The 25,616-nt window shown below is 42.4% G+C and overlaps 1 protein-coding gene and 1 long non-coding RNA gene across 17 annotated transcripts in view; one reads left to right on the top strand and one right to left on the bottom strand.

Annotated features, from left to right (window-relative positions):
- Positions 1 to 25,616, top strand: part of PRR5 (proline rich 5) — a 135,534-nt gene that overhangs the window by 107,022 nt on the left and 2,896 nt on the right. For all 16 annotated transcript variants that reach the window (XM_086885437.1, XM_086885433.1, XM_086885430.1 and 13 more), the window contains 2 exons: positions 1,178 to 1,318; positions 24,474 to 24,612. In XM_086885437.1, the coding sequence (XP_086741563.1) occupies positions 1,178 to 1,318; positions 24,474 to 24,612 (280 nt within the window). The remainder of the gene's footprint in view (positions 1 to 1,177; positions 1,319 to 24,473; positions 24,613 to 25,616) is intronic.
- On the bottom strand, positions 18,304 to 22,355 carry LOC147653798 (uncharacterized). The gene is made up of 2 exons (XR_015285786.1): positions 22,199 to 22,355; positions 18,304 to 19,935 (listed from the first exon to the last, which is right to left on the bottom strand). It is a non-coding gene; the product is annotated as an uncharacterized LOC147653798 (long non-coding RNA).

Here is a 25,616-nt window from a genome sequence, read left to right as displayed (position 1 = left end):
TAAATCCAATATTTGGACACTTAGAGATACAGGTAGGCTCTAAGCCTTAAGCCTTTTTTTGTTAAGTACTTGACTAAATTAGAACTCATTAAGTTGGTTTTGAAAATTGCACCAAACATCCCTATTCTCTGTTGTGTTTCTGAGGCCTTTGAAAATATTTTAGTAACACAAGTCTTATCCCCTATCAGGTGGAAATAATTACTTGAATTTCCAAAGGAATTTTGAGGGTTTAAGAGTCCTAAGTCCCATGTAAATTCAAATAGATCTAGTTGCTTATGTTCTGAGGTTTCTTCCAAAAGCCCAATTGGTGATTATGTGCTCTTGTAAATTATATTAATTAGCAACTGAAGCAACTGGGCCTACTTTACTTCAGTTTCAATAATTTTGAAAGTGAAAAGGAATGAGAAGGGTTGGGTCAGGCTTCTTTATTCCAGACTTAAGTCAGCATCAGTTGAATACCAAACCTTCCATGTGTACAGCCATGTGTACCCAAGGAAAAACCACTAATGCCAGAAAGAGAAACAGTTTCACAGCTCTATATAATTAATACATATATTAATAATACAGCCATTAATCTCTGCAGACAGAGCTTGAGTTGCATTCTTCAGCTGGAGGTTTTCCTCAGTGAGAAGGTATTGTTGAACTGAAAACAGATGTCTTTGAAAATGAAAGATGAAACTTCAGCTCTGCTCCTGACATAAGTAAAGTCTCTCAAACTGTATAGAGAGGAGGATCCACAGGTGGGCTGAGTCAGGCTGCCAAATTTGAAGACCGTAAACAGGGAGTACTCAAAATCTTACAAAATAATGGAAATTCAACCAATTTGCAGCCCTGCCTTTTTTTTTTTTTTTTTTTTTTAGCTTATGATACATTTAATTTGTGATGTACTGTTAAAATACAAAATATTCATATATCACCCAGCTCTCATCCCACCCCAGCCCTTCATCCTCTTCACATGCAGACACAGTCACCACCTCTGGAGTTTATTACTGCCAAATCAGATTTACTGTGCAGACTTAGGGGCTGCTCTCTGTCCTTTGTTATGTTTCCTTTGTGTTTCATATAGGTTTATCATTCTTGTAATCCCTCAGGAGTGGAAGAAGGAATTTCAGCAGAGGATTTTGAAACTCATTTTCACACTGCTCATAATCTGTCTTGCTTTCTTTGTGTTTCCAAGGGAAAGGAGCCCTCAGTTCGGCAATTAGCTCTTCTGCATTTTAGGAATATAATTACCCTCAATATAAAATTGGAAGATGCATTATCCCGTTCCAGAGCCAGAGTTCCACCATCTATTATTCAGATGCTGTTAATACTTCAGGTAAATTGGTTCCTTTTCTCAGCCTGTCTTTCTGTACTGCATTGCTGAAGTCTTCTTAAACCATCTCTGATTTTGCTCATTCACTGAAAACTTCTTACCCAGAATGCCAGAGCTTCTGTGCTCCTGCAGTCATAATATCTAAATCCTAATATTCAAGTATCTAAATATCCTAGTGTTTAGTGTCTAAGAAATCTTATTAACCTAATACCTAAATTACCCAATAGTACAATAATAGTAATATGCTCTATATTAATGTCATATAGTATAGAATATCTAATAATGTAATAATAAATAATGTGACATATAATTTAAATGTAATAATTAAACTATCTAATATCTAAACACCTTAATACCTAAAAGTAGGGACTGTAGAGATGCTGCAAGATCAAGTGTGAGACTACATACTTGTTTTGCAACTGAACCTTGCAACATGAAGTTTTGCAAGCTGACAAGTGTGTGGTGATGACATGATTTCCATGAGTTCAGGATATGAAGATTCACATCTGGAATAGGCATCAAAGTGAATATACAATTAATACAACAATGGTTGAATCATGGTCATGTTAGGTCACTGGAATGAAATTCTATCAAAATTGGTGATACAAAAACAGGACCAGATACTGCTATTTGCCTTCAGTGATAGATTGTTTATGAGTGTATGTGTGTGTAGTAGTAGGAGAAACAAAATGTGGAATTCCAGGCAAAAGGCAATTTTAAGATATTTTTATTTGCTTAATTAAAGAAAAGCATGAGGTGGAGAAAAGGAATGAGGCAGAAGGTAAAGAGAAGCAGGGGAGGATTTTTAAAGGGTGAGGAAATTCAGATTTTCATGGCTTCTGATTTTTTTATAAATGTTTCTTTGCTCTTCATCACAGTATGAATTAGTTCTGTATAATGAAATAGTTTTGAACAGCAGGATAATCTAGTAAGGCCAGTTATATATATAATAATTGAATTAGGCCAGTTTTGAAAATGGAGGGAAAGAGTAAGATGCTGTCTGCTGGGTCAAGAAATGGGATTTCACCTCTCAGAAATCAGTGATATCTCAGCTATCTCAGTGTCCATTTGCTGGAGTGTTTAATGGTGTGTTTAACACAATTGTCTGAGGAAAATATCCTTATCATATAGGAATGTCTACTTGGTCTCATCTCCCTTCTCATAGCCCCCACCTTCCAGAAACTTCTTGAAAGTGCTGTCTGATTGTGACACAATGACAGCAGTATGGGAGTCTCATGGAATCTGATGTCTGGAGAGAGGAGAGGAGCCTCAGGGAAGAGCTGGAGCATGGACTTAAATGTGGAATGATGCATCAAGGAATTCACAGTGATTGAACCATGAACCCATCTGTGTTAGCAGACACCAGAGACTCCACACGAGATAGTACCATTGCAAAAACCTTCACAGGAAAGTTCTTAGGCCTCAGCCCTTCCCAGGTGTGAGGTAAAGTGCCCATTCTAAATCAGACTTCAGCAGCATTGTTGCTAACAGGTCTGCAAGCTTTTTGTGATTACTCTCGGGGGTCTGTAATCTGGCTTTGAATGGATTCAGTGGTGAGATGACAACTGAGCAACATCCTGATTTTTTCTTTGCAAGTCTGCTTTTTTCAGCAACCCAAAGTGTTAACACCGTGGATGACTGTCTAGGGCAAAGGGTCAAATCCATTCTTGTTGCAAAGCTGTTTGTGGAAATCAATAACCAAGTGAGAAGGAATTTGCCCCTGGGTATTTATTACTGCATACTTTGCTTATGGTTGTGTGGTGAGGATGGTGAAAGTCTTTTCTCAGCAATATCTCTGCTATTCTTGTGGTTTAAAATCTAATTGGAATTGTGGGAAAAGGTCAGAAGAAAATCTGGGAATTAGCTATTTACATACTTAGCAGTGTTAGTCAGTAGCTGGAATTCAGAGCAAAGACTTCTTTCAAAAGTCATGTTAAACAAAAGCAAATTTTATACATTAGTGACATAATGGAATTTCCTCAATTTAGTTGAACTCCATTTGTTAATAGAGTTGGAAGACAGCAATTCAGCTGTCCAACAAGCACATGGTGGTCTTGAGGGCTTTGATTTCCTGGACTGAGAGTCGATGTCTTGATGGGGATGTTGTCTAATCCTGATTTGTGTCCACTGTGAATACCTCTTCCATAAGAAACTTGGTCTCTGGAGAGACTCCAGTGGATAGAAGATGATGCCAGTGATGTTGGCTCTGGACCAAGTGTTGAATTTAGTGCTGATATTTTCTGTTTCTGTCCTTCACAGCCTCATGCAGCTGTGTGATGTAGTTAAGGAATAGCTCATGTTCTTTTAGACAGCAGTTGTAGTGTCAGAGATTGAAATGCACCACTCTGTTCTGTTAGACTGAATTAAAGTGCCAGAGCTTTGGGAACTAGTGCAGGGTGCATCTGGTATTATATATTAGCTTTTCATGGTACAGGGAAAAAGCTGTTACTTTGTCAGAAGAAGACACTTTCCTAAATAGACAGAAAGGGAATTTTTTTAAAGACTGCTCCATTTAAAGGAGCAGAGATCAGTCCTCAGGTTAATTATTGGACTTGGGTTCTTCAGTAGAGCTACTTCTCACCAGCGCTATAACTTGCTGTAACAACAAACCAGAAATCTTTCAGGAAAGGGAGAACTGTGGGAGGAATAATATTCCTCTTCTATCAGTCAGTGGTAGTTTTATCACAGCTTGGAAGAAGGGCCTTATATCACTCAAACTGAGTTGCCAGCATAGCCTGTCTCAGTTACAAAGCACAAACTAAAATGTTAATCCTTTGTGGCTGCTCACAGGCAGCACAAGCTGACGTGCCTCCAGGATGCTCCTGTTGCAGGGAGTTCAAGAGCAGAGTTATGGGTGAAGAAAATAAAAGAACTAAAACTGCTTTTCAGCACAGAATGATGCACAGGAGCTCAGTTCAGGTGAAATGAAGGTTGTGGAGGGAAAGGGGTAAACAGAGGCAGAGTTTAGAAAAGAACTTTCTGAACCAAAGAGCGAAACTACCACTGTCTTGCTTCCCAAAGTATGTTGTCAAAGATTACTCTGGCTGCTGAAACTGAAACATTTTATCTCCAGGTATTTCTCCTGAGGTCTGAGGAAGCTGAAAGAGATGAATTAAGGAGTGCTCATTTGCATCTTTCAGTCAACGTCAGAATTATTTGAATTCACAGAATCTCTCAGGGTGACCTGACATGTTTGAAAAACCGAGCAGAGCACAGCTTCTCTTCTGCTGAGGGAGGAGGCCTCACAAAACATAACACAGTATCTCATGCTGGAGGATGAGGCCTCGCTAAATAAAAACTCCAAAGAAAAAAATTAAACCTGTGGTATCCTCTTTGCCTCTCTGTGCCTTGTTTGAACTCCCTTTCCCATTGTCTCTCTCTGTTAAGGAAGACAAAAGAAATACATAAAGCTGCCTAGTGTGACCTTTTTCTTATTTCTGCAAAGGTCCTTCCATTTTAAAGGAGTGGAAAAGTACATTGCAAGATCTGAAAGGGAAATGCTGTTTTTCCATCTCAACAGCCACACATCAAGCTAAGGACAGCATAGTGGTTAAAAACAAAATACCTTTTGCTATCAGATAGCTGCAGCTGTAGATGTAACACTGTGATGCCAGTTGCAGTCATTTATGGCCACAAGTTTTCACAAGTGGTGGTTGCTTTTGGGAGGTTTTCTTACTAAGTCTCTTAGACCTGAAGCAAAGTGGTGTGGGTGTGAGGTTTCCACATGCTTTTAATGTCTCTTTACTTTTGTCTGAGTTCCTGGTTTAGAAGAAAAAAAAAAAGAGAAAACCAATAACTAAATGTATCATAGTATTTAAATATAAATCACCATATCAAAAGCCTATGCTTTCTCTGGGTTGTGCATGAATTTGGATGTTTTCTTCCTTCCTGGTAAAAGGGTGGTATGTTTGTGTTGTTTCCATAAAGAGTCAGGTAAGAAATCTTGCAGCCAGGACACAAAGGGAAGAGCCCTCTGCTGCTTTGTGTTCACACATGCAAAACTGAGAATCTGGCCCTCAAGATTCATACTTCAGAGTATTTTGTAGATATGTTTGTTTCTGTGCAATATTCTCTCTTTTTCTAGTTTATTTATTGTCTCTGTCAGCAAGTGCAGTTTGCAGTAGTTAAATTGACACAGGTTTGTTATCCTGGAATGAATTTGTATTGCTGGAATTATTAACAAGGCATAGCATCTGATGAGGAGTACTTGTCATGTTTGAGTTTCTTTATGTTGTTGTGTCTCTAGGGGCAGAGATTGGGGAGCAGTAGTGGTTACTCCTAACCACTCCTGACTGGCAGGGGCTTGTTCAGGAGTAGCTCAAACATACCCTGTGCTTCTGCACCACGGACCTCAATAGTTCTGCACTCATGTGGACCCTCTTTGTAACTAAGGACAATGGTAAATTGCCACCTAAAAAGAAATTTTCTTTTCAAATTGAGTACTTTCCAAAACTAGCTCTCAACATATTTGATAACACCATGTGTTGCCAGTTTTGTAAACTTAGACAATGAAAAACCACTAAAGCAACATAAAATAGTATACTTTTCCTTTGTTATGTGTGAACCTGTCTCATGAATACCATGTCATAGTAATTTAAATGTGCATCTTGTCCCTCATCTTTAGCAGAAAGATGGTTTTTTGGAACACAACCATAATTTTGTCCATATCAATTAAATAGAGTTATTTTTGAAGGCAATTTGCATTGTGCAGATTCCCTTTGGGTTACACTCATGGTGCATTTTAAGAGTACCTCAGATTAGGTAAAGTGTCAGTTCTGTGAGGGATACCAGTTACTTAACCAATGGTGTGTCTTCAGGTAGAGTTGGTTAAACTAAAATAAATGTCTCCTGGAGTTTGTCTCTAGTGATGAAACTGGTCTATTAAAACCAGTACAAGTACATTGCTAAGCAAGACCTTAATCCTTATCAAAATCAGTAAACTCATTCTTAACTTGAATTAGTGTGTCATTCCAGACCCTATAGCTTTGTTGAGTAAGAGAGGGAGAAGATGTCTTTTGTGGACCCATTTGGGCAAGTAGACCAAATCTGGCATAAAAGACAGCATAGAGATTTTAACTGTTGAAAAACTCTGAGCAGGAAGTGTTCCTGTGCAGGATCCACAGTGCAGACTTAAAGAATCCTTTAAGTCAGGGTGCTTTAAGACTGTAATTCATTAGTTTTCTACAGAAGGAATAGAAGAAAGTTAAACTAAGCTACCTTTTAAGGAAACCTCATTAGAAGTCTGTATGAGCACTCATTCTTGAGAATTAAAGGAGTAGGAAGGGTGAATAACGATGCTTCAATTCTCCATCAGAGGCCTAGGCATAGTTTATCTTAACAGATTTCTATTCTTAATTCAGTTATAATGTATAATTTCCTTGCCCTGAATCACCCCAGATAGACAAAGGCACAAGGGAATAGTGGCTTTTGAGTTGCCCACGGCACTACAGGTGGGGTCCTTAGGAGGTGGCACACACTTTTTGACTGTTACCATGGACTACAGAGTTTTGAGCTGTCCCAAGTGCCACCAGCACCCTGAGTGGTGTTTACCAGCACCTGGCACAGAAGGTTTTCTCTCTGTGACCAATCTGTGTCCCTGCAGGTGGCAGGGGCAGCCAAGTCTGTGGTCAGGGTTGCTGCAGCACCTCCCATTCTGTCCTGCTGGGATTCACTGGGCACTGTTAACAAGAAGAATGTCAAAAGGGATTTCTAACAGAAAAGCTGTACAGGGTCATTTCCTAGTGTTGCAAACATGGTGTTTCCCATGGTTTTTGGAGCCAGGTCACTATTGGTTCCCAGCACTGAACTGGGGCAGGGTGTGCAGTAGCTTGGCTTGTCCCTGAACAGGTTCCACCATGCCTCTACCTTCTTACTGCCCAAAGCTTTCTGTCCAGGCACAAGGTGAGTAGAGAACCCTCCTGCCAAGAGATTGAGAGGCAGCCCGTGTGCTCATTCTTCTGTTCTGACTCTTTCCTGTGGCAGAGAAGGGGCTGCACAGTGCTCTGTGCATTTTGAACACTGGTACTTACTGATAGCACAGCTTCCTCTCCCATCATCTTGCTGCCTGTGTTGTCACCTTTTACTTTCCCATATGCTGCCTTCTGACTCTTTTCCTCCCTAACTGAATTTTATTTTCCCATGGGAGTGATTCCTGTGGTTTTGGTGCTTGCCTGTTTCTCTCTGTATACTATAGAATTTTATTATTATGGGAAGACGTGTTTCCACTTAAGCTAACAGGGTGATCAAAACAAATTATATAAAATGTCTTAGCTTCGGCCTTCTCTGCAGAAGGTGCACTGAGAAGAGAAAGAATTGTGAAAGGTGTGGAACTGCCTTCTCTGGCATACCACCAGGCCCCTATCTCCAAGTTTTTCCTCTCACGGTCTGTGGCTGCCAGTGCCAGAATCAGCAGCCCATGCATACAGCATGGTGACACTACACTGGTGGAATGGGGACTTCTGCAAAGGGCAACTGCTTCGTGGTGTATTTCTTCCAAAAATAAAAAGGCTAATTTGTTATAATTTACTAAAGATAGGGGAATGATGGAATAATTCTCTTGGATACATCTTTTTTTCCGATGTGAGTAGACACTGTTAATTGCCTTCTATCAGTAATTTCACGGTCTTACCCTTAGTTTTGTTGCAGCTGTGGAAGAAACAACTGTGTGACAGGGTGATATGTGACACATACTGTGAAATTCATTAATTTGACACTACCTAATTATTACAAGCAATTTAAAGGTAAACAGATAATCATGTAGTAGAGCAGGACTCAGATTACATTATTTTATTTTAACTGTTATCTGTTGCGAATTTTTTTCTGTTACCAGTGAGCTACATGGCAGTGGCAGCAAAACTTCTGAAGCGCAAGGTTACAGTGGTGTGACAGATCATGCCAGCTGTGTGGACAGTTCTGCCCAGTGCCCCCAGTTATGGCTTTGGCATAAGCAAAGTGGCTGGCCATGGTTATGGTTTGGCTGAGAATGACCATCCATCAGTAAGAGGGTGGAAGCTGTGGAGGGACTAGGCAGGTACACAGAGAGGGAACCTACTTTTGAGAGTGGATCCAGAGGCCTCTGGTTTGAAGTCATTAGGCAGAGCCTTGTGCTTTAGTGCTTTCTGATCCAAATGCAAAGCAAAAACTAAGGAAGTATCCTTGGCAAGAGGAAGAACCATAATTTAGCCTGGCTGAAATCTGACAGAAAAGTACTTTGCAAAATACAGTTGTACTTGGAGTGGCTGTTGCATAAAACCAATTATATTTCTTCTGAGGAAGCTGAGAGCTGTCATCTGCTTCTGTGACTGGACAGCAGGTATCTCCAGTCCTCTATTGCTAGACAAGAATCTTTATGCACTGGGCAGTGTATAAACACAAGGAAAACATGGTCTCTGCACTAGAGATTGTACAGCCTGATACATGAGAGAGTAGATGTATCTAGATGGACAAATAGGGAATGGAAGAAAACAAGGAGACAAATACCATAAAAGTGATTTTATGAATGTTAAAATAATAATATATCACTGACCTCAGTGGTCAGAAGTCCCCTAGAGGCCTCTTCATCCCCTTGTTGTAGGTTGATTGTTGGGCTCCAACAAAAAAATACATCCCTCATTCCTCCTGTACCACTCACAAGTCTTGTTTAGTTGAAGAGAACAAAACCATGCAACAAGCAGTGGGATATTTCCATTGTTTCTCCTCTGAACATGTGAGAAAATATGTCTAGTCAGTATGAAGCAGCTCTGCTAAAGCCCTTGTGTCGTAGAGGTGGAATTGAGCAATGGTTGACTGAAAAGCTCTAGAATGTGGTTGTACATAGCCATGCTGATAATGTTTAAAACAGAAGCAAGGAGAAGACTTGCCCCCTGGAGATGGCTATGTGATATTATGTGGGTTAAATTAAAGCACTAGCCAGCACTGAGGGGAAAAAAACCAAATTTTGTTTCAGTAGCAAGTCATGCATTTCATGTCATGTTGTTAGAGCAGTCTTATTGCCAAGAGGTAGGTCAGGGCATCTGTTGGTTTCCATTGCATGGAGTTCTCTATGGTTGTTGTAAGAATTCTGAATACTGCTGAATTCTGCCAGAGTATGAAGTTGCTATGTCCTTGGCAGATGATGGATGAGGGAGAGTCAGCCTTCAGAGCCACTCCTGATGGCTAATCCTAATCCACAGACTGTGTTTAGGGGGTGAACTAGCTGTGAACTCAGATTTTGTATGTGGGTATTTCTTTGCTTTCTCTGCACACTGGGTTGCTGAGAAAGGGCATTGGCTCTATATCCAATCAGTTACTTTCCAAGTATTTTGAAGTGGCAAAGGCTTTTTTACTGAAATTAAACTCTTATGTAGGAATGTGTTGCTTTCAGCAAAGCTTTTGCAACAAGCCAGGAGGGCTGCCTCAGGCCCAGACTTCAGGCTCCTGGCCTCCTGAATACTTCTGTATTCTAGGACTGATGGAAGCTCAGCCTCCTCAAGAGTAACTGCAAAGTGCCAGGATAGAGAGGTGACCTGCTGCTTTCTGGCTCACAGTGATGAGTAGTGGTGATAAAAATGGTGTTGCTACCAGAAATAGCAAAAACTTTTAAAAATCCAGAAAGCACAGCTGACATGTCTGCTCTGTCTATTCAAGTGTATTTCAGAAAAGCAGAAAATTCTTGGAGTAGATTCAGTCACCTTAGAAGGATGAAGCACCCTGGAGGATGCTCATTAATGATTTAAAAGGGGAGTGTGACTGAAAGGCAATGTCAGAAATCCTCACAAGTGGGTAACAGAAGTCATATTGATGTTTGTGGCTCTTCAAAAGCTTTACTTGGATGTCTCTTCAAAACAGTCTGGATACACTGAGGGAGTGCCTCCCTTTTTCTCTTTGAGTAGCTGCCTGAAAATAAATGTTAGATGGATTTTCTTAAAATAAATGAGAAAACACCCAAGGCTGGGTAGAAGTCTTGAATGCTCAGACTTAAAAGTCATCAAAAGTTCCCCAGCAATGTTAGATGAGCCTGAAGTGCATAGATCAGCAACAATTTCAAGAGGGAGCCTGAAAAAATGAGAAGATTTATTCTTTTGGACATTAAATACCACATCTTATTATTTGGTAGCTCATAGGTGACATGCATATGGGGCTGCGCATTTCCATGCATGTGTGTATTTGCCAGTGAGTGTAATGTGACAGTCCTAAAGCATTTGTGAGTGAAGATAAACTAAGTCCAGCTCAACTGTATTCCATAAACAGCTCTTCTGATATACTCATCTTTGTGTTGATTCATTTTTTCAGTTGGAAAATCACAGGAGCTTATTTGACTGCTCTGGGCTGTGCCCGGGGGAGTCACTTAGGTGGGAATGGGACAGCCTCTAGCCATAAACATATAAAAGGAAGAAATGCATGCCATTTTTTTTGTTGGGTCTTAATTAATGAACTTTCTGCTCAGCTTCTGCTGAATCCTAAGCACTGTATTTAAAGTCTCAAAGTAACTTCCTTACTTTCAGTAATTAAATATCTTTTACTAGTTCTTATCTGCTGCTTTTTCCTTTGCCATCCCATATAAAATGTTTAATGACAGTTAAAAGAAACATAGGACATGGGATATCTGTAGGTCAGGCAAAGACTAGCCTGCTTTTAGTGTTTGGTCCTTTGTGGAAAGAAAAATCCTATTTCTGCCTATCCTTGTGTAGCCAAGCCATTTGAAAAACTCACCAGCTGAACACAAACCATGGCTGGGTGTTTTGTCTTCCTTATCTTTTGTCTGTGCCTCAGTACCACCAGAGAAAGGAAGGAAGAGACAGAACAGCTTCTCACACTGACATTGACATAATTTGGCACTTGCTGCAGATTAAAATGAATATGACAGGATCTTTCTTTCTGAGACAGTAACAGGGATCTGAAGTGCTGACTTCTGTCAATATGGCAGTGGCAAGCTCCTCTGCTTCTCCCTCCTGTGGCTGCTGTTGCTATGAAAAAAGCAAGAGGTACAGGCTTTACCAATATGCCAGTGCTTTAGGATAAAATGAAGAGAGGAAAAAATAATGTGAGGCAATGCTATCAAGAGTTCATAACAATACAACCATGAATTATGCAGTTGCATCTATCCACTATGTGCAAATAGGATACCAAAGCCTAAGAATGAACATGTAATGCACAAGGCACAGCTTCCTGTGATTGTAAACTGGTATAAAATTATTAACTAACAGGGTTATTCTGACTTAATGTAAGAATGTGTGATGTACAAGTCCTCCTTTTCCCACTTAGTTCCGCCATGAGGTAATACCTGTTCTCAAACACACATAATAGAGTCTGAGAGGTTTCCCAAACTTGAGTCCATTGTGAATTCTCTGCTCTCTCCACTGGGCTCAAAGAGCTCTCTCAGAGGGCAAACTTTGTTCTTCCAGCTTGTTCTAGTCTGCAACTAGAACAGTGTTGTTCTAGAAGTGTGACTTCTGTTTCTTCCCAGCCCAGGCACATTTTCTTGTTTTGCCTTTGAACTGTGGCAGAGGAACCCCCACGGGGAAGGGGGCACACAGACTTCCAGCAGATCAGGTCAGCTTAGTCAACACAGGCTTCATCAAAGCAAAATTTACTCCATGCTTGAAGCAATTTTGATTCTGTTTTGAATCTATTTGCTAAAGGATAAATAATGTCAGAGTTTTGTGCTTGGGATGAAAATAGCATGAGTCATCAGGGAAACCCAGGAGGAAGTACCCAAAGTTTTCTAGCCTGGCAAACAGGGCTAGAAGCAGGAGCAGGTACATTAAACTCTCAGTCCTTGTCTCTTGCTCCCAGTTACTTGGATGCAGGGGATTTCATTACTCAGATGTCTCTCCAAAATGGATCAGTTGATCTTGTAATCCCTTACAGTGAGTTTACTCAGCACTTTTATGGGACTTGAAGCTCTCAGATATAGAACCCTCCAGAAATGCTGAGCCCTGCTGGAACTAGTAGATCATATGTCAGCAGTGTACCCTGGCTGAAAGGAAGGCCAGTGGTATCCTGGGCTGCATTAGACAAAGTATTGTCAGCAGGTCAGGGAGGTGATCTTGCTCTTCTGCTCTGCACTTGTGAGGCCACACCTGGAGTGCTGTGTGCAGCTCTGGGCTTCACAGGACAGGAGAGACAGGGACCTCCTTGAGAGAGTCCAACAAAGCAGTGTGAAGGTGGTAAAGGGACAGGAGGAAAGACTGTGAGGAAAGACTGAGTGAGCTGAGGCTGTTCATCCAGGAGATGTCTCAGGGTTATCTTATCAATTGTTATAAATACCTGAAGAGAAAATGTAAAGAAAATGAAACCAAACTCTTCTCAGTGGTGCTCAGTGTCAGTAAGCACAAACTGAAGCAAAGCGAGTACCTCTGAACATCAGGAAGCATTGTCTTTGAGGGTGACTGAGCAGAAGGATTCAGCATTGCATCATCTACCTCCTAAACAGGGAAGCTGCAACCACACAAGAAAAGCAATTTGCAAAAGTACCAAAGAGATCCATCCTCACCTCTGTTCAGAGGACTCAGTAGCTAAGCTGCTTCTTTATTTCTGGAAACTAGTTGTGCTATCAGTTATTGACAATCTTCATCTTGATTGTTAAATAATTTCTAGCACAGATTGGTTATGCTTAAGGGGTGCTGCAAAGTCCCATGCAGCAAGTTTTTACATCCCTGTTTGCTAGAAGCACCAGCATATCCTCCAAGAAAGTCTGCACTGAGCATGCCCTATTTCCTTTCTTTGCCTGTGCATTTCTCCTGCTATCACTGTTAGAAAAAAGAATGTTGAGTTTAGTTAACCTTTAGGTCTGAAACTGTATGGCTGCTTCTATGCATTGCATTACCCTTGGTGTCAGGTTAGCAAAAGCCAAGAAGAATCCATTATCACATCTAATACTTCCATGAGTTTACTCACCAGTTTGCATTGGCTGCATGTGTAAATGGAGGCCGGATGTTGCTACACAAATATAGTATAATACTGCTATATAACTTTGTATAATACTGCAGGATTTGCTCTGCAGGACTGACATCCTGGGAACAAGGCAGGCAATGGAGGTGAGAGAGCCCAGTATGTCCTCCGACTTGTGTGTGAGTTCCTGCAGTGGGTGTAAGAGTGAGATCTTTGAGTTTTTCCTTAGAGTGCTGTGCATGGGCACTGAAGATGGAGGGCATGTGAACAGAAGACTTCCAGAATGATGCTGTGTGGTGCAGTAAGAGCAGCAGCTCCTGAACACTGTGCACTCGAGGAAGGCTTCAGCTGTTGGGCAACACTTGCTGCTCCAAGAACCACTGTGGTCTTCTACGGAGCATATGATGGATGGGTTCAGACGAGGAAACCGTGCTGTAGAGCAAACAAAAGTTGTACATATCTGGCAACAACTCCTGAGGCCTCTTTTCAACCAAGTAAACCATAACTTCATGCCATAGGTTTTTCTGTGAGTAGTCTGTGATTTTGTCTGGAAGATCAGTGCAAATTGGATGATTGACTGTAATGTATGTGCATCTGTCTCTTCTAAGGAAGATGGAGGACTGCAGAGCTCCATCCAGAATGTGATCCACAGTGTAACTGGGAGCATATGCTGTGTCACTGGTGATGCATGTGGCAAGGACTAGTGACACATTTGTCTCCAGCTCCTCCCCATGGTGATTTCTTGCCTGCCCTGAGGCAGGGTTAGTCTGTATTACTCAGGTTCCAGAAAGTTGTGATGCAGTGAAAGTGGGATAACAAGTAGTCCTGACCTGTAAGGCACTGGTTTCCAAATGCCTCACAAGCAAGGCTGCTGCTCTCTCTTTGACTATGCCAAGCAGCACATCTTGCTATTTATGTGGTCACCAGGGTGTGCAGTGCAGTGTGCACACCCTTACCAAATCTCCACCGGCAGTGTTGGCTGAATAATGTATTTCACAACTGTCGCAGTGGGGACAGACACGACACTCCAAGGTTCAAGCAGCAATAGCAATCTTTATTGTTCATAGCTTATATTTATATGGCTTTCAAAAATCACACATTTGATCCCAATTGGCTAGTAACTTGTTACCACCCAGTTCACTGGTCAATGGCTGCCTGTGTACGTGCTCGCCAAAGATCGGCCAGCATCTGTTCCTTGCAGTTAAATCCTTCCGTTTTTCAGTGCTTTCTTCCTTAAAGATGTTTACTTCCTTTTCTCATGAGTACAGGCTGATCAAATCAAGGACGGGGTTTTGGGAATTTGGCAGTATTGTGAGATGATTCAGCATATACAGAGCTTTGCCCACCCTACTCTGTGGGGTTTCACCACACACAAAACATATTCTGTGTCTGCCTTGTGACTTTTAATTTCAGTTTTCTTTGGGAATGGTTAGGCGATGGTTATTATCCAGTATGTGTTAGATTATCACCATTGCCTTAGTGTTTCCTTCTGTCATATTGAGTTTTCCTTTTGTCCAAGGAATCTGCTTCTTTTTAGCAGAAAATAGTTGCATTTCTTAGCTGTTTGCCTCTGTGGTTAAGACAGGGCAGTACATGAGGCCAGGACCTCACTTGGCTTTCAGACCTGACCCTGTAAATGCTTCTAGCATTATTTCCTTTTACATCATGCTAGGTCAGGACTGTTTCAGCATTTTTTTGGTAGACAAGGGTGAGTCCAGCTGTCAAGGGTTCCCCTAGCGTCCCCATATGGAGGATGCTCCAGCAGACTGAGGTTCAGAATGTATTATGTGGCCGTGAGCTGAGCCATACACAGTCACTTCTTGTCCATGAGCAGAGGACTTCGCTCTTTTGTTCCATTAAGTACAAAGAGTGATCATTGCTGAAATGACTTTGTTAAATAATCTAGAAGTTTTCCTTTCTCTTCTTTCTTTCCTGAGTTCAGAAGTTGGTAACCTAAGCACCAAGACATGCTGTGTGTGCCTTAGTGCTGTGTCTGTCACTGGCAGGGCCTGGGGCTTGGGTCCAGAAGGTCTGGTTTGTTTGTTCCCCTGGGTCTGGAGGAACACAGATTTTATTTATGTTTTATTTTATTCTTTTTTATTTTTCATTTAAAAGCTATCCAGCAGTTTGTCAGTTGAAGCAGAAGACAATCCTTTTCACCAACACTTACTCATGTACACATGCTGATCAGCTGAAGTGTTAAAGCTCAAGGTGAGTGCTCCAGCCCTTAATCAAGGACCAGTCATTGATTTAGCACGTCCACAAGTTTCAGATGGGCATGAAGTAGTTCCGCCATTGCATCCAGTTTTTAGGGTAGCGTTAGACACTAGAGATACTTTTCATTGTATAATTTATTAGGTAAATGGTCTTTTACTAGTCTGTGCTAAAGAGGGAAGTGAAAAACAACTGAGCAATACTTCCATTTCTAGGTGTTACAGGTGGTGGGAACTATTAGTCAGAACTGGAAAACACAGAACTGTGACCTTTTATAAGTACTCAGCAAAACACTGAATTACTGCTGGTCAATTAAAAGCAGTTTGGGTGTTTAATTGGTGTTCATGATGATTTTCATAGCCAGATGAGTGAGGAGTTACTTGAGGCAATGTGTGTGCAGCTGTCCAGGCAGAACTGAAGCAGCCTCTGGTAAAGGTGAATGCAGTGAGGATTATGTACCAGAGGAGCTCAGCAGATGATAGGGGGCTTTGCCCATGGACTGAAAGAGGAGCTTGGGATGGATGTGGGGTATTACAAAACAGAAGATGTCAAAGGGATGAAGCAAAGGGTTAAAATGGAAGGAATCAGGCAAGAGATAGTGATGGCCAGATGGAGAACCAGCTAAGGCATTTAAGTGGAATTACATAAGTCAAATATCAATGGAAAGCAGCTGGGTATCAACAACAGCCAGCAGCCAGGCTTGTTTCTGGTTTTTTGCCATATATGGGGCATCCCTTTGAGGTGTGCCTGATGGTCAGAGGATGTGATAGTTTTAGCTGTAGCTCTTTTGTCTGCAGCTGTTGAGAATTCTGGGCTTAGTTATCTGGTCTTGTGCATTGCAGGAATTTTAGGGTAAATAATTTTTCCATCAGTGTAACCCCCCAGTTGCCAAGATTTCAAGGCAGTTGGATGGGGTGGTGAATATACAGTTCTTCTGCTGGTGGCAACCAGAAGTACTTAAGAAGAAAATTTCATCTTCTACATAGTGCTGTGCTAGCACTTGTGAACAGGCTGTAATTCCCAGAGCAGTAGGGCAGAAGCTGCTCCATGATCCAGGAGCAGGCTCCCGTGTAGTGGGTTGGATGCCAGGCACACACCAAAGCCTCTCTTATCACTCGCCTCCACAGCTGGACAGGGGAGAGAAAATACAAAAAAAGTTCAGATAAGGACCAGGAGAGATCACTTATGAAATACCATCACAGGCAAAAGAGAGTCTAATCAGAGATATTAGTTGAACTTTGGCTAACAACATCAGAGCAGGATAATGAGAAAAAACATAAAACCTTAAAACACCCCTCCTTCCTAGCTCTACCTCCTACCCCAGTGGTGCAAGAAGACAGGGAATGGGGGTTATAGTCAGTTCATCACCCACCATTTCTCCTGCTACTCAGGAGCTGCTGCACCGTGGGGTCCTTCTCATGGAGAGTTCTCCATGAACTTCTCCAGTGTGAGTCCATCTCACAAGCAACAGATCCCTGCAAACTGCTGCAATGTGAGTCCATCACACTCTCCATCAAACTGCTGCAGCATGGGTCACCCTACCATGGGTACAGTCTTTCAGGGACAGGCTGCTCCAGCACAGGCCCCTCTCTCCACAGGCTCCCACGGGGTCACAGCCTCCTCTCAGGCATCCCCCTGCTCTGGCATGGGTCTGGGTCTCCTCCATGGGCTGCAGGTGGATCTCTGCATGCCCATGGATCTCCATGGGCTGCAGGGGCACAGCATGGTCTGTGCCTCGGGCTGCAGAGGGATCCCAGCTCCAGTGCCTGGAACACCTCCTCCCCTCCTTCTTCACTTGGTGTCTGCAGAGTTGTTCCTCTCACATATTCTTACTCTGCTCTTCCCCGAATGCAATTACAGCTGTACAAAAACTTCTTTTTCCTTTTTTCTGAAATATGTTATCACAGAGACATTTACCACCATTTCTAATTGTCCCAGCCTTGACCAGTGACATGTCTGTCTTTGGAGCTGCCAGGGACTGGCTCTGCCAGACACGGAGGGAGCCTCCAGCAGCTTCTCACAGGAGCCACCCCTGTACCCCCCACCCTCCTACCAAAGCTTTGCCATGCAAACCCAATACAGTTGTACTTCATTATTGGTCTGTCTGTGCAGGCTATTAGTGGTAGGGATTTACCATTTCTTTGCTCCTTAATACAGGTAAAAAGGAGATCTGCAGCTTCACATCCAGTTTTTGGGGGGTAAGAAGAGAGATGAATAAGCAGCAAAGGATGCACAAACCCAGCTACCATTCTGCCATGTGCCAGCTTTCCATGAGACAGGAACATAACATACCCTACCTCTGCTCAGAAGAGTGTGGGAAGCCTAAAATTCCGTATCCTAATTTAGTCAGGCTGTCTGATGATATGTACCTAACTATCAGCAGCCTGAATAGTTTTTTTATGGCTGTCATTGTCTTTGGGGATTGCTTCATGTGTGAGTTTCTTACCAGAGCCTGAGGAAAGGAAGTAGCCAGGACCAGGTGAGAAGTGGTGTAGGGCTGGTGATTAATTTGTGGGTTCCTTTGTGACTCACAGTCAGAGCACCTCCCCAATGGGCTGGGCTTGGGCAGCCTGGTTTACAGTCACTTGGAAGTGCTGATTATACCTGGTGAAATATTAGGTGTCTTTTTTAAAGCATAAAATGAAAGAATTTCTGTTATAATGGTGAATAAAGAGGCTGGGTGCAGCAATGACCACCTAGTTGCAGAGGGACAGAGGCTGCAGGCAGGTTTGTACCATCCACAGAGTTGGAGTGATGGTAGAATTACTTGCCTGCATATTCACTGCTTTGAGGGAAGAATAGGGTGGGAAAAATAAATGTAATATGAACCCTAATAGGAAACTGAAGTGCAGGCTTGTGATTGTGCTTATTTCATTGTGGTAAAATAAAACAAGGACATTTGATGATTTTTAAAAATTTATTTATTAAAAAAAAAATAGAGATATTATACTGTTATCAAAATAGAGTTAGTGTTTCTGGCAGCTTTACAAGTCAGGTAGCCTGTGCCTAGATACAATGTTAATAATGGCTTAGCAGTATTTTTTGTTAAAATTTATGTTCATTAAAAAGATCTTCAAAGCACTCTGTATTTGGTGAACATTGATGAATATGGTGAATTTCGTGAACGTATTTGGTGAAAGTAATGAACACTGAACATGTTTTAAGGTTATCTTTGAGAAGGACTCTTTAAATCCTCAAATGCCTGCCTAAGGTGCCCTCGACTTTCAGACTTTAAAGCTTAAAGAAATCCTATATACAGAAGAAATTCCTCCCTGTTATGGTGGTGAGGCCTTTGGTTGCCCAAAGAAGCTCTGGCTGCCCTACCCCTGGAATTGTCCAAGGCCAGGTTGGATGGGGTTCGGAACAACCTGGTCTAGTGGAAAGTGTCCCTGCAAGGGATGGGATCAAATAAGCTTTAAGATCCCGTCCAAGTCAAACCATTCTCTGATTCTATCATTGTACATATTGAAAAAAGAGGCCTTATGTGCTTAGGTACAAATCCCCCATCTATCCTTCTGAACATACCTGTTTACTCATGTATTTTTTCCTTTGGGCTTTCACAAGAAGCATTTTGTCCTTCAAAAGCTCAGTAGGAGTTTGTGGTTAATTTACAGAATTAACAGGGATGGAAAACTGAGCAGTTTGGTGCATCCATACTTCCTGGAATGATTGTGGATTTGATTTACAGTGTTTTGTTCCTAAATACAGGAGAAGTTTTATTTCAGTACCACACTCAAATGTAGCAGTGGGGCCCACGCACATGCTGGTTCAGCAGATGGGACAGTGTCTTCATAAAGTAGATACATAGATAACCTGTAGTCTTTAAGGATGTGGCCCTTCTGGGAGCGCTTACATGTTTACATATCAAGACCAGTCATGCATAGGGCCCTTTTAATACATCTGAACTACTATAGAAAATTCTTGGTTTCAAAACCATTTAATTAAGGTTAATGGACTTGAGTTCTGTATTTCATGCAGTAATACATGTCTCTGTTCTTAATAAATGTCTTATTTATTATGTAAATAGTTACATATTCAGGACTCAAATCCTCATTATCCCCATGCCTTTAGAGTAGGGCAGACTCTTGTCATAATATTACATTATAATCCTTTCCAGATGAAAACATAATGAGGTGATTCTTGTTGCATTTTGAAACAGTGTGATCAATGTGAGGATTTGATCCAGCAGTTCCACTCTTCCAAAACTACTAAGGTGCTTGCAGATATTTGATATTGAGCTATTTTGGCCCTCAATTGCAGAAGAAATAAGTCAGGCAAGGTCTTTGAAAGGAATTTAATAGATACATCTCACTCTCACAGAGAAGCATGAAACTCTCCTGCTAAAATGAGATTGGGTTCATGAAAGGTCACAGTTATCTTTTAAAGTAAGTTTTTGCAGGTCTGCAGAGCAAATATTGCATTAAAGATACGGGTAGAATCTCTGTTTTACTGATAATGCTCCAAGTTTTCTTTTTTCTCCAAATAGTGATAGGGCTTCTTGTAAGCTAAGCAGTAAGTCCAAGAAGAAGCATAAGCTGCCAAAATAACAGGAAAATACTTTATTATTATTATTTCATTGGTGACTTTTAAGTCCTGTCATAATTTTTTCAGAAACTGTTGTGACACACATAACCATCCAAGCTGGCTTAACTCTAAATCTCATTTTGTTTGCCTTTATAAGCACAAATCACATGCAGATTTGGGGAAGGGTCTAAACAGGACTTCATATAGATACTGATTTATGTAGGTGTGCAGATGTATATACATAGTTATCTATCTATTCATCTGTCTTTACATACAGATATATGAAACATTCATAATAACTATCCTCCATTCCTAAACTTCTACCAGAAGTACCTTTCTGCTGAATTTGGTGTTACACAAAGAGCATTGCACATTTGGCATAGGGGATGGTGTCCCAGAGGCATATGGCTGTCTCTGGTGGGGAGACAGGAGTTTAAATACACTCTTGGGCCTGGCATCTAAATCAAAAAAAGCTTCTTCCAGGCTCCTAAAGCTTGCTCTGAGCCTGCAGATACTTCTCTAGGCTACCTGGGCTGGGGTGATTCATAAATAAGTGACAGTGTCATTAGATCATATGGAAAATACAGATTGGGAAAGCCAAAATTGTCCTTGCTGAACTTTGGAATGTACTTGTATTTGGTAAAATAGAGGCCCAGAGGATGCTTGTCATTGTGTCATTGAGTAGCACAGAAAGGAATGCAGTAAAACTTTTGTGGGGTCAGGACAAGATCTGTTATGCTCCTGCTGTGACAGAAGCTCCACAGCAAGTAAAAGGTTTAAGGGATTTGCTCCATCAGGCCCCTGCAGGAAAGTTTTAAACAATAGTGAATGCAGGAAGGATGTCACAGGTGATAGAGCATGTTTGTGCCAAGCCACAGAGTAGAAATCGACACTGGCTTGTGAACACCACATATTTTACGAGTATTCAGTATGTTTTTAAAATAATCCCTTGGAATGCAGAGCTGAGCATTAAAACTAATAGCAGCCTGTGTCAATACTGAGTGGTTTTACACTGTAATAGTAAAATTCAGTGGTCACTTCAAAGGTGACAATTAAAAGATGCTGAAATGAAAAAGAGTTGGAGATTAGCACTGCTTTGAGAGAGCAGAAATGAAAGGTGAGGGCAAGACTGAAGAAGAAGCTGATGCAGGTGGTGAGGGAGTTGGGTTTTTGAGAGAACAGAGTGTTTCTCAGGAGCAAAGAGCCAGTGGACTCTGCAGGTGCAGCTCCTTGGTCCCACAATGGAGAGTTGTCCTAGCAGCTGTAGCTTGGGCGTCAAGTCTCCATTCTCTCAGCTTACCACAGGAGCTTATCCCAGCCCAGTAGAGCTGCTGGAAGTCTCCTTATAGCCCTGCAAGAGCAGTAATCCATGCTGAATATAGCTCTGACTTTTGAGGAGTTCATCAGAATACATAATTCACAACCAAAAGAACTCTTCAGACCTGAAGGCTGATAGGAAATCAGTGTTAAGGTGCCACTAGGCAAGGACACTTCCATTACTCATACAGTTCTGCTAGTGGTAGGAGTAGTTTTGTGAGCAGTGTGGCAATTAGTGAGTTACTGGGGTTGGTGAGGAGCCAGTTTAGTTTTTATTTGTCTCAACACTGATTGTCAGAGGTGTTTGGGGGAGAGGGTGCACATGTGCCACATGAAGGAGACAACTAGAAGATGGGGGAAGCCTTGTCTCTGGGGAGACTTTGCCTGGAAACCATTTCGTGTCTCACATGGGACAGCAGGAGACACTGTGCTCCCCAGAGAGGCTTCTCCAGTCAGATGGGGAAAGGTCTCCAGCAAGGGACTGCAGTGGAAAGTTGGACTGGGCCAGTGCTCTCCTGCCAACAGGCAGACTTGGGGACGGGCCAGGGGGCATAGAAAGTAACTGCATCACAAGCTCTGGGGTGTTTTCAGACTTGTTTCCTTGGGGCTTGGTGATTCTGGGGCTTTTTGAGTTGGGGCTTTTTGGGTCTGGGGGCCTTTTGAGCCTTGTGTTTTTGCTTTTGCTCCAGCCTGCTGAGCTCCAGTCCGCACCTCTGCCCTAGCCCTGGCCTGCCTTTTGTCCTTTTTCGCCCAGGCTCCAGCCTGCCTTTTGTCCTTTTTTGCCCTGGCTCCAGCCTGCCTTTTGTCCTTTTTTGCCCTGACTCCAGCCTGCCTTTTGGCTCTCCTGCCCCTGCTGGCACTCGCTCACTCCCACGTACTCGCCTTCCCGCTGTCTGAGCGACTGGCGGGACACCAGCTGACCTCTGAGCCCCGTGTCCAGCCTGTATCGGGCCTTACCCGTCCGCCCGTCCCAGTTACCGCCTGTCCTGCCTCCCTGTGTCCCTGCCTGAGCCCCCGGCGTCCAGCCCTGGCTGTCTCCGGCCCGGGCCGCTGCCGTGACACCCCCGTGCCCCTGTCCAGGGTTCTGCAGCTCCTGGCCGAGCGCTCCCCGAGTGCGGCCGCCGGGAGCCGCGGGGGCCGGGCCTGCCGGGCCGCGCCGCCCCGGGAGCTGCGCGGGCTCCCCGGCGGGCAGCGTGAGGTGACCCGGCCGCATGGACAGCGACAGCGCTGCCCATCCTGCTGTGGGAATGCCCGCTTTCCTTCTCTGTCTGCCGTCTGCCCTCTCCCTCCCCATTCATTTTCCATTTTCCTTCATATTTCCCTGTCGTTTCTAGCCCTCTGTAGTAGGGCAACTTCTTTTTTATCGTCGTTTCTTTTGGTTACCAATAAACAGTTCTCAGATACAAGGTTGTCTCGGTTGACTTAATTCCATTCTAGACCATCTAGTTCTAAAATAACTCCTCTCAGTTCCCCACAATGGAACGTGATAGGGTTCTTTCTCCATAGCTGATATGTAGCTACTTGTCTTTCGCAAGTATGAAAAATGCTAAAATGGTAGAGAAGTAAATAAAGCTCTACAGTCTGGGTGTGAGCAGTGCTAAATATCACTGGCTTCTGCCACTCATATATGTCATGTTCAGGAGACCAGTTCCAGAGGTATTTAATGTGGGAGCCTGGAGCAGGATGTTCTAAGCCCTGGCCTTTGCTTGATGTGATCATGATGGGATTGTGAATTTGTAGTAAGGTAGCAGGCATATTGCCTTTTGGAGGGCTTGACTAAATGACAGCAAGAAACTCTGGAACAGATCTCAATAGGCCAGTGATGACTTGGAAATAATATGTGCACCTTCATTAAGTCTTCTGAATTATTCCAATGTTATTTTTGCCTGGCAGCATAGCTGAGGGCTCATTCTGATGTTCCTTAGATTCTTGCAAGCTTTCAGATCCACTGGATATGCCTTTGTGCTCAGATTTGTATTTGTGGCTGTCCAAAAGTTTTTCAGGACATAGCACATCACCAGAAATTATTTGTTATTTTAAAACTACTGAACTGGAATTCAAATTCTGTCCAAATCCAAATTCTCTCCAAATTTGAATTCTCTGTTGCCCATTATTAATTTTCCTTTCATAAACTTTTATCAAGTGACAAGGCAGCACTGAGGCAGTGCAGCAACCAGGGGACGGAGTCAGCCATTCAGAAACACATCTGAGAGTCACCCTAGACGCTGGTTGGTGAGTCATACTGAGCTGTGAACACATCCTCAACGTCAAAGTCCTTTCACACGCTGAAGGAAATGTTGCAATTTTACTCATCTAATCTTAATATTGCTCTCAGGAGGCTTTCATCCCAATGAGTTTCTTTTTACAATAACTTAGGAACACATAAATTCTCCTAAATTCTGGCAGAGTTCTTACTGAGTATGGCATTTTAGGATCTTAATTCTAAGAACACATGATGTGTTGAGCACATGAAAATGTGAATTTGCTCTGCATTGCAAGAGGTATCTTACTCATGAGTGTATGGGGCCCTGCTCAGACAAGACTGGAGCACGTACTCTGCACCTGTAAGCTGAAGGGAGGATAGAACTCTGCAAGGTTTTTCTGTCACCTCTGCAGCCTAATAAGTCTCATTGTGGATGGAAGTAGAGAGTTAACAGCTGAAGACTAAACATTTTGCCTGTGGGTGACTCTTTGCATGCGAATTATAATGTGGCTTTTGCCTGGAAGATGATAGATGCCAGGGGAGGGATGAGGAAAGAGAACAAACTTCTTTACTGTAAATATTGGTTGTTGAAAATATCCTGGAAGAAATATTTCTGAGGGTCTCAGCTTCACCTTTTTCTTAGTACTGTTGGTATTGCTGGGATGGCACTGACACCCTGTGGTACCAAATGCTATCATTCAGGAAGTCACTGTAAGATTGCAATAGCAAAAAGTCTAGGGATGTATTTAGTTCCTTTCACAGATCATCCTCTATCCTTCCCTGAGTGCTTTGCAGTAAATAGGATGTACTTTCCTGGATTTAAATGTCCTGGAAGTAGCTCTGGTCTGATTGACATCTCTTGGCTTTACAGAAGAGGAATCAGCTGTACCAGCAAACGAGGATCACATTGCAGAGCACCTTTGCTGTTACTCATTGAAAATGCTTGTTCTTCTCTGCTTGCCCTGGTGAGCCAGGAGAGCTTGTGATTGAAGGGGGCAGTGCTCATCTTGGGTATTTCCTCTTTTTCAGGGGGTTCATGAGTCGAAAGGTGTGACTGAAGATTATTTGAAACTGGAATCCCTGATCCAGAAGGTTGTTTCTCCTTACTTGGGCACGTATGGTCTGTATTCCAGTGATGGACCCTTCACACACTCTGCCTGTATCTTGGGTAAGAACAACACAGACTTCATTTGGCACAGCACAGAGGACTTCCCAAAACCTTCCTCCATGCTGGGCCAGGGCCTGCACAAGAGGTGACTGACAGAGCTTACATGAATACATCAGCCTTCTTTTCTAAAACCATGCTCTGCAGAGTCACAGTGAAACTGGCAGTGGCAAAAGATGAAAACAGATCATCATCATAAGAGTGCTTAGTAATAAAAATCAGTAAAATGAATCTAGAATGTGTTTAGAATTTCTATTCCACCATGTAGCAAGAGAGCTTTAACACAGGATGTTAACACAGGATGAACAGTGAGAGGAAGAAGCAAGAAGCCACTTCTAAAGTACTCAGTAGTTCATTTTCATTAGTGCTCATTAGTACACAAAGATTGTACAAGGCTGTTAAAATTAGGGAAGAGTATAGGAATTTGTCTTAGAGAAGACTAACACATAAGCCTTCAAACATGTAAAAGCTTTCTGCAGAGTAGAAGGTAATCTCAATGAAGATGAGAAATACACAGTGGGTCTCACATAGCAGGGGGAATTCATATTATGTGGAAGGAAAAATACCTAGTTCCATGTGAATTTCCTCTGGAGGTTATTGAATCTTCACTGCTGAGACACTTTTTACCTGTCATGTACATCAGCATCTGTAAGGAGCAAGGGGGAAATGCGGGCTGGCCTAGTGGCAGCTTGAGTTCCCTTCAGCTTAATTTCTGATTCTTGGAGCTCTGAAGCCTTTGGTGACTTCTGTGATGGCAGGATTTAGCCAGGATGAAGGTGGAATATCCTGTTTAGCAATGCAATCTGTTGAAAATACAAGGGGGATACTGCCAGTGTAAATGAAAAAGGAAATGTGGTAGTACCTGAGTATTTTATTGTAAATACTGGGGTGGCCTCACTGAACAGGGCAGACAGAAGGGAAAATAAGTTCAATTGCCCATTTTATCTGTAGTCAATTCAATCCTGCTTGTCAGAAATGGTCAGTAAAGTAATTGATTTTCAGTTGAA

Source organism: Cyanistes caeruleus, chromosome 4 (assembly GCF_971803275.1).
Source record: "Cyanistes caeruleus chromosome 4, bCyaCae1.hap1.1, whole genome shotgun sequence".
Lineage (NCBI taxonomy): Eukaryota > Metazoa > Chordata > Aves > Passeriformes > Paridae > Cyanistes > Cyanistes caeruleus.
This window is presented reverse-complemented; position numbering and strand designations above follow the sequence as displayed.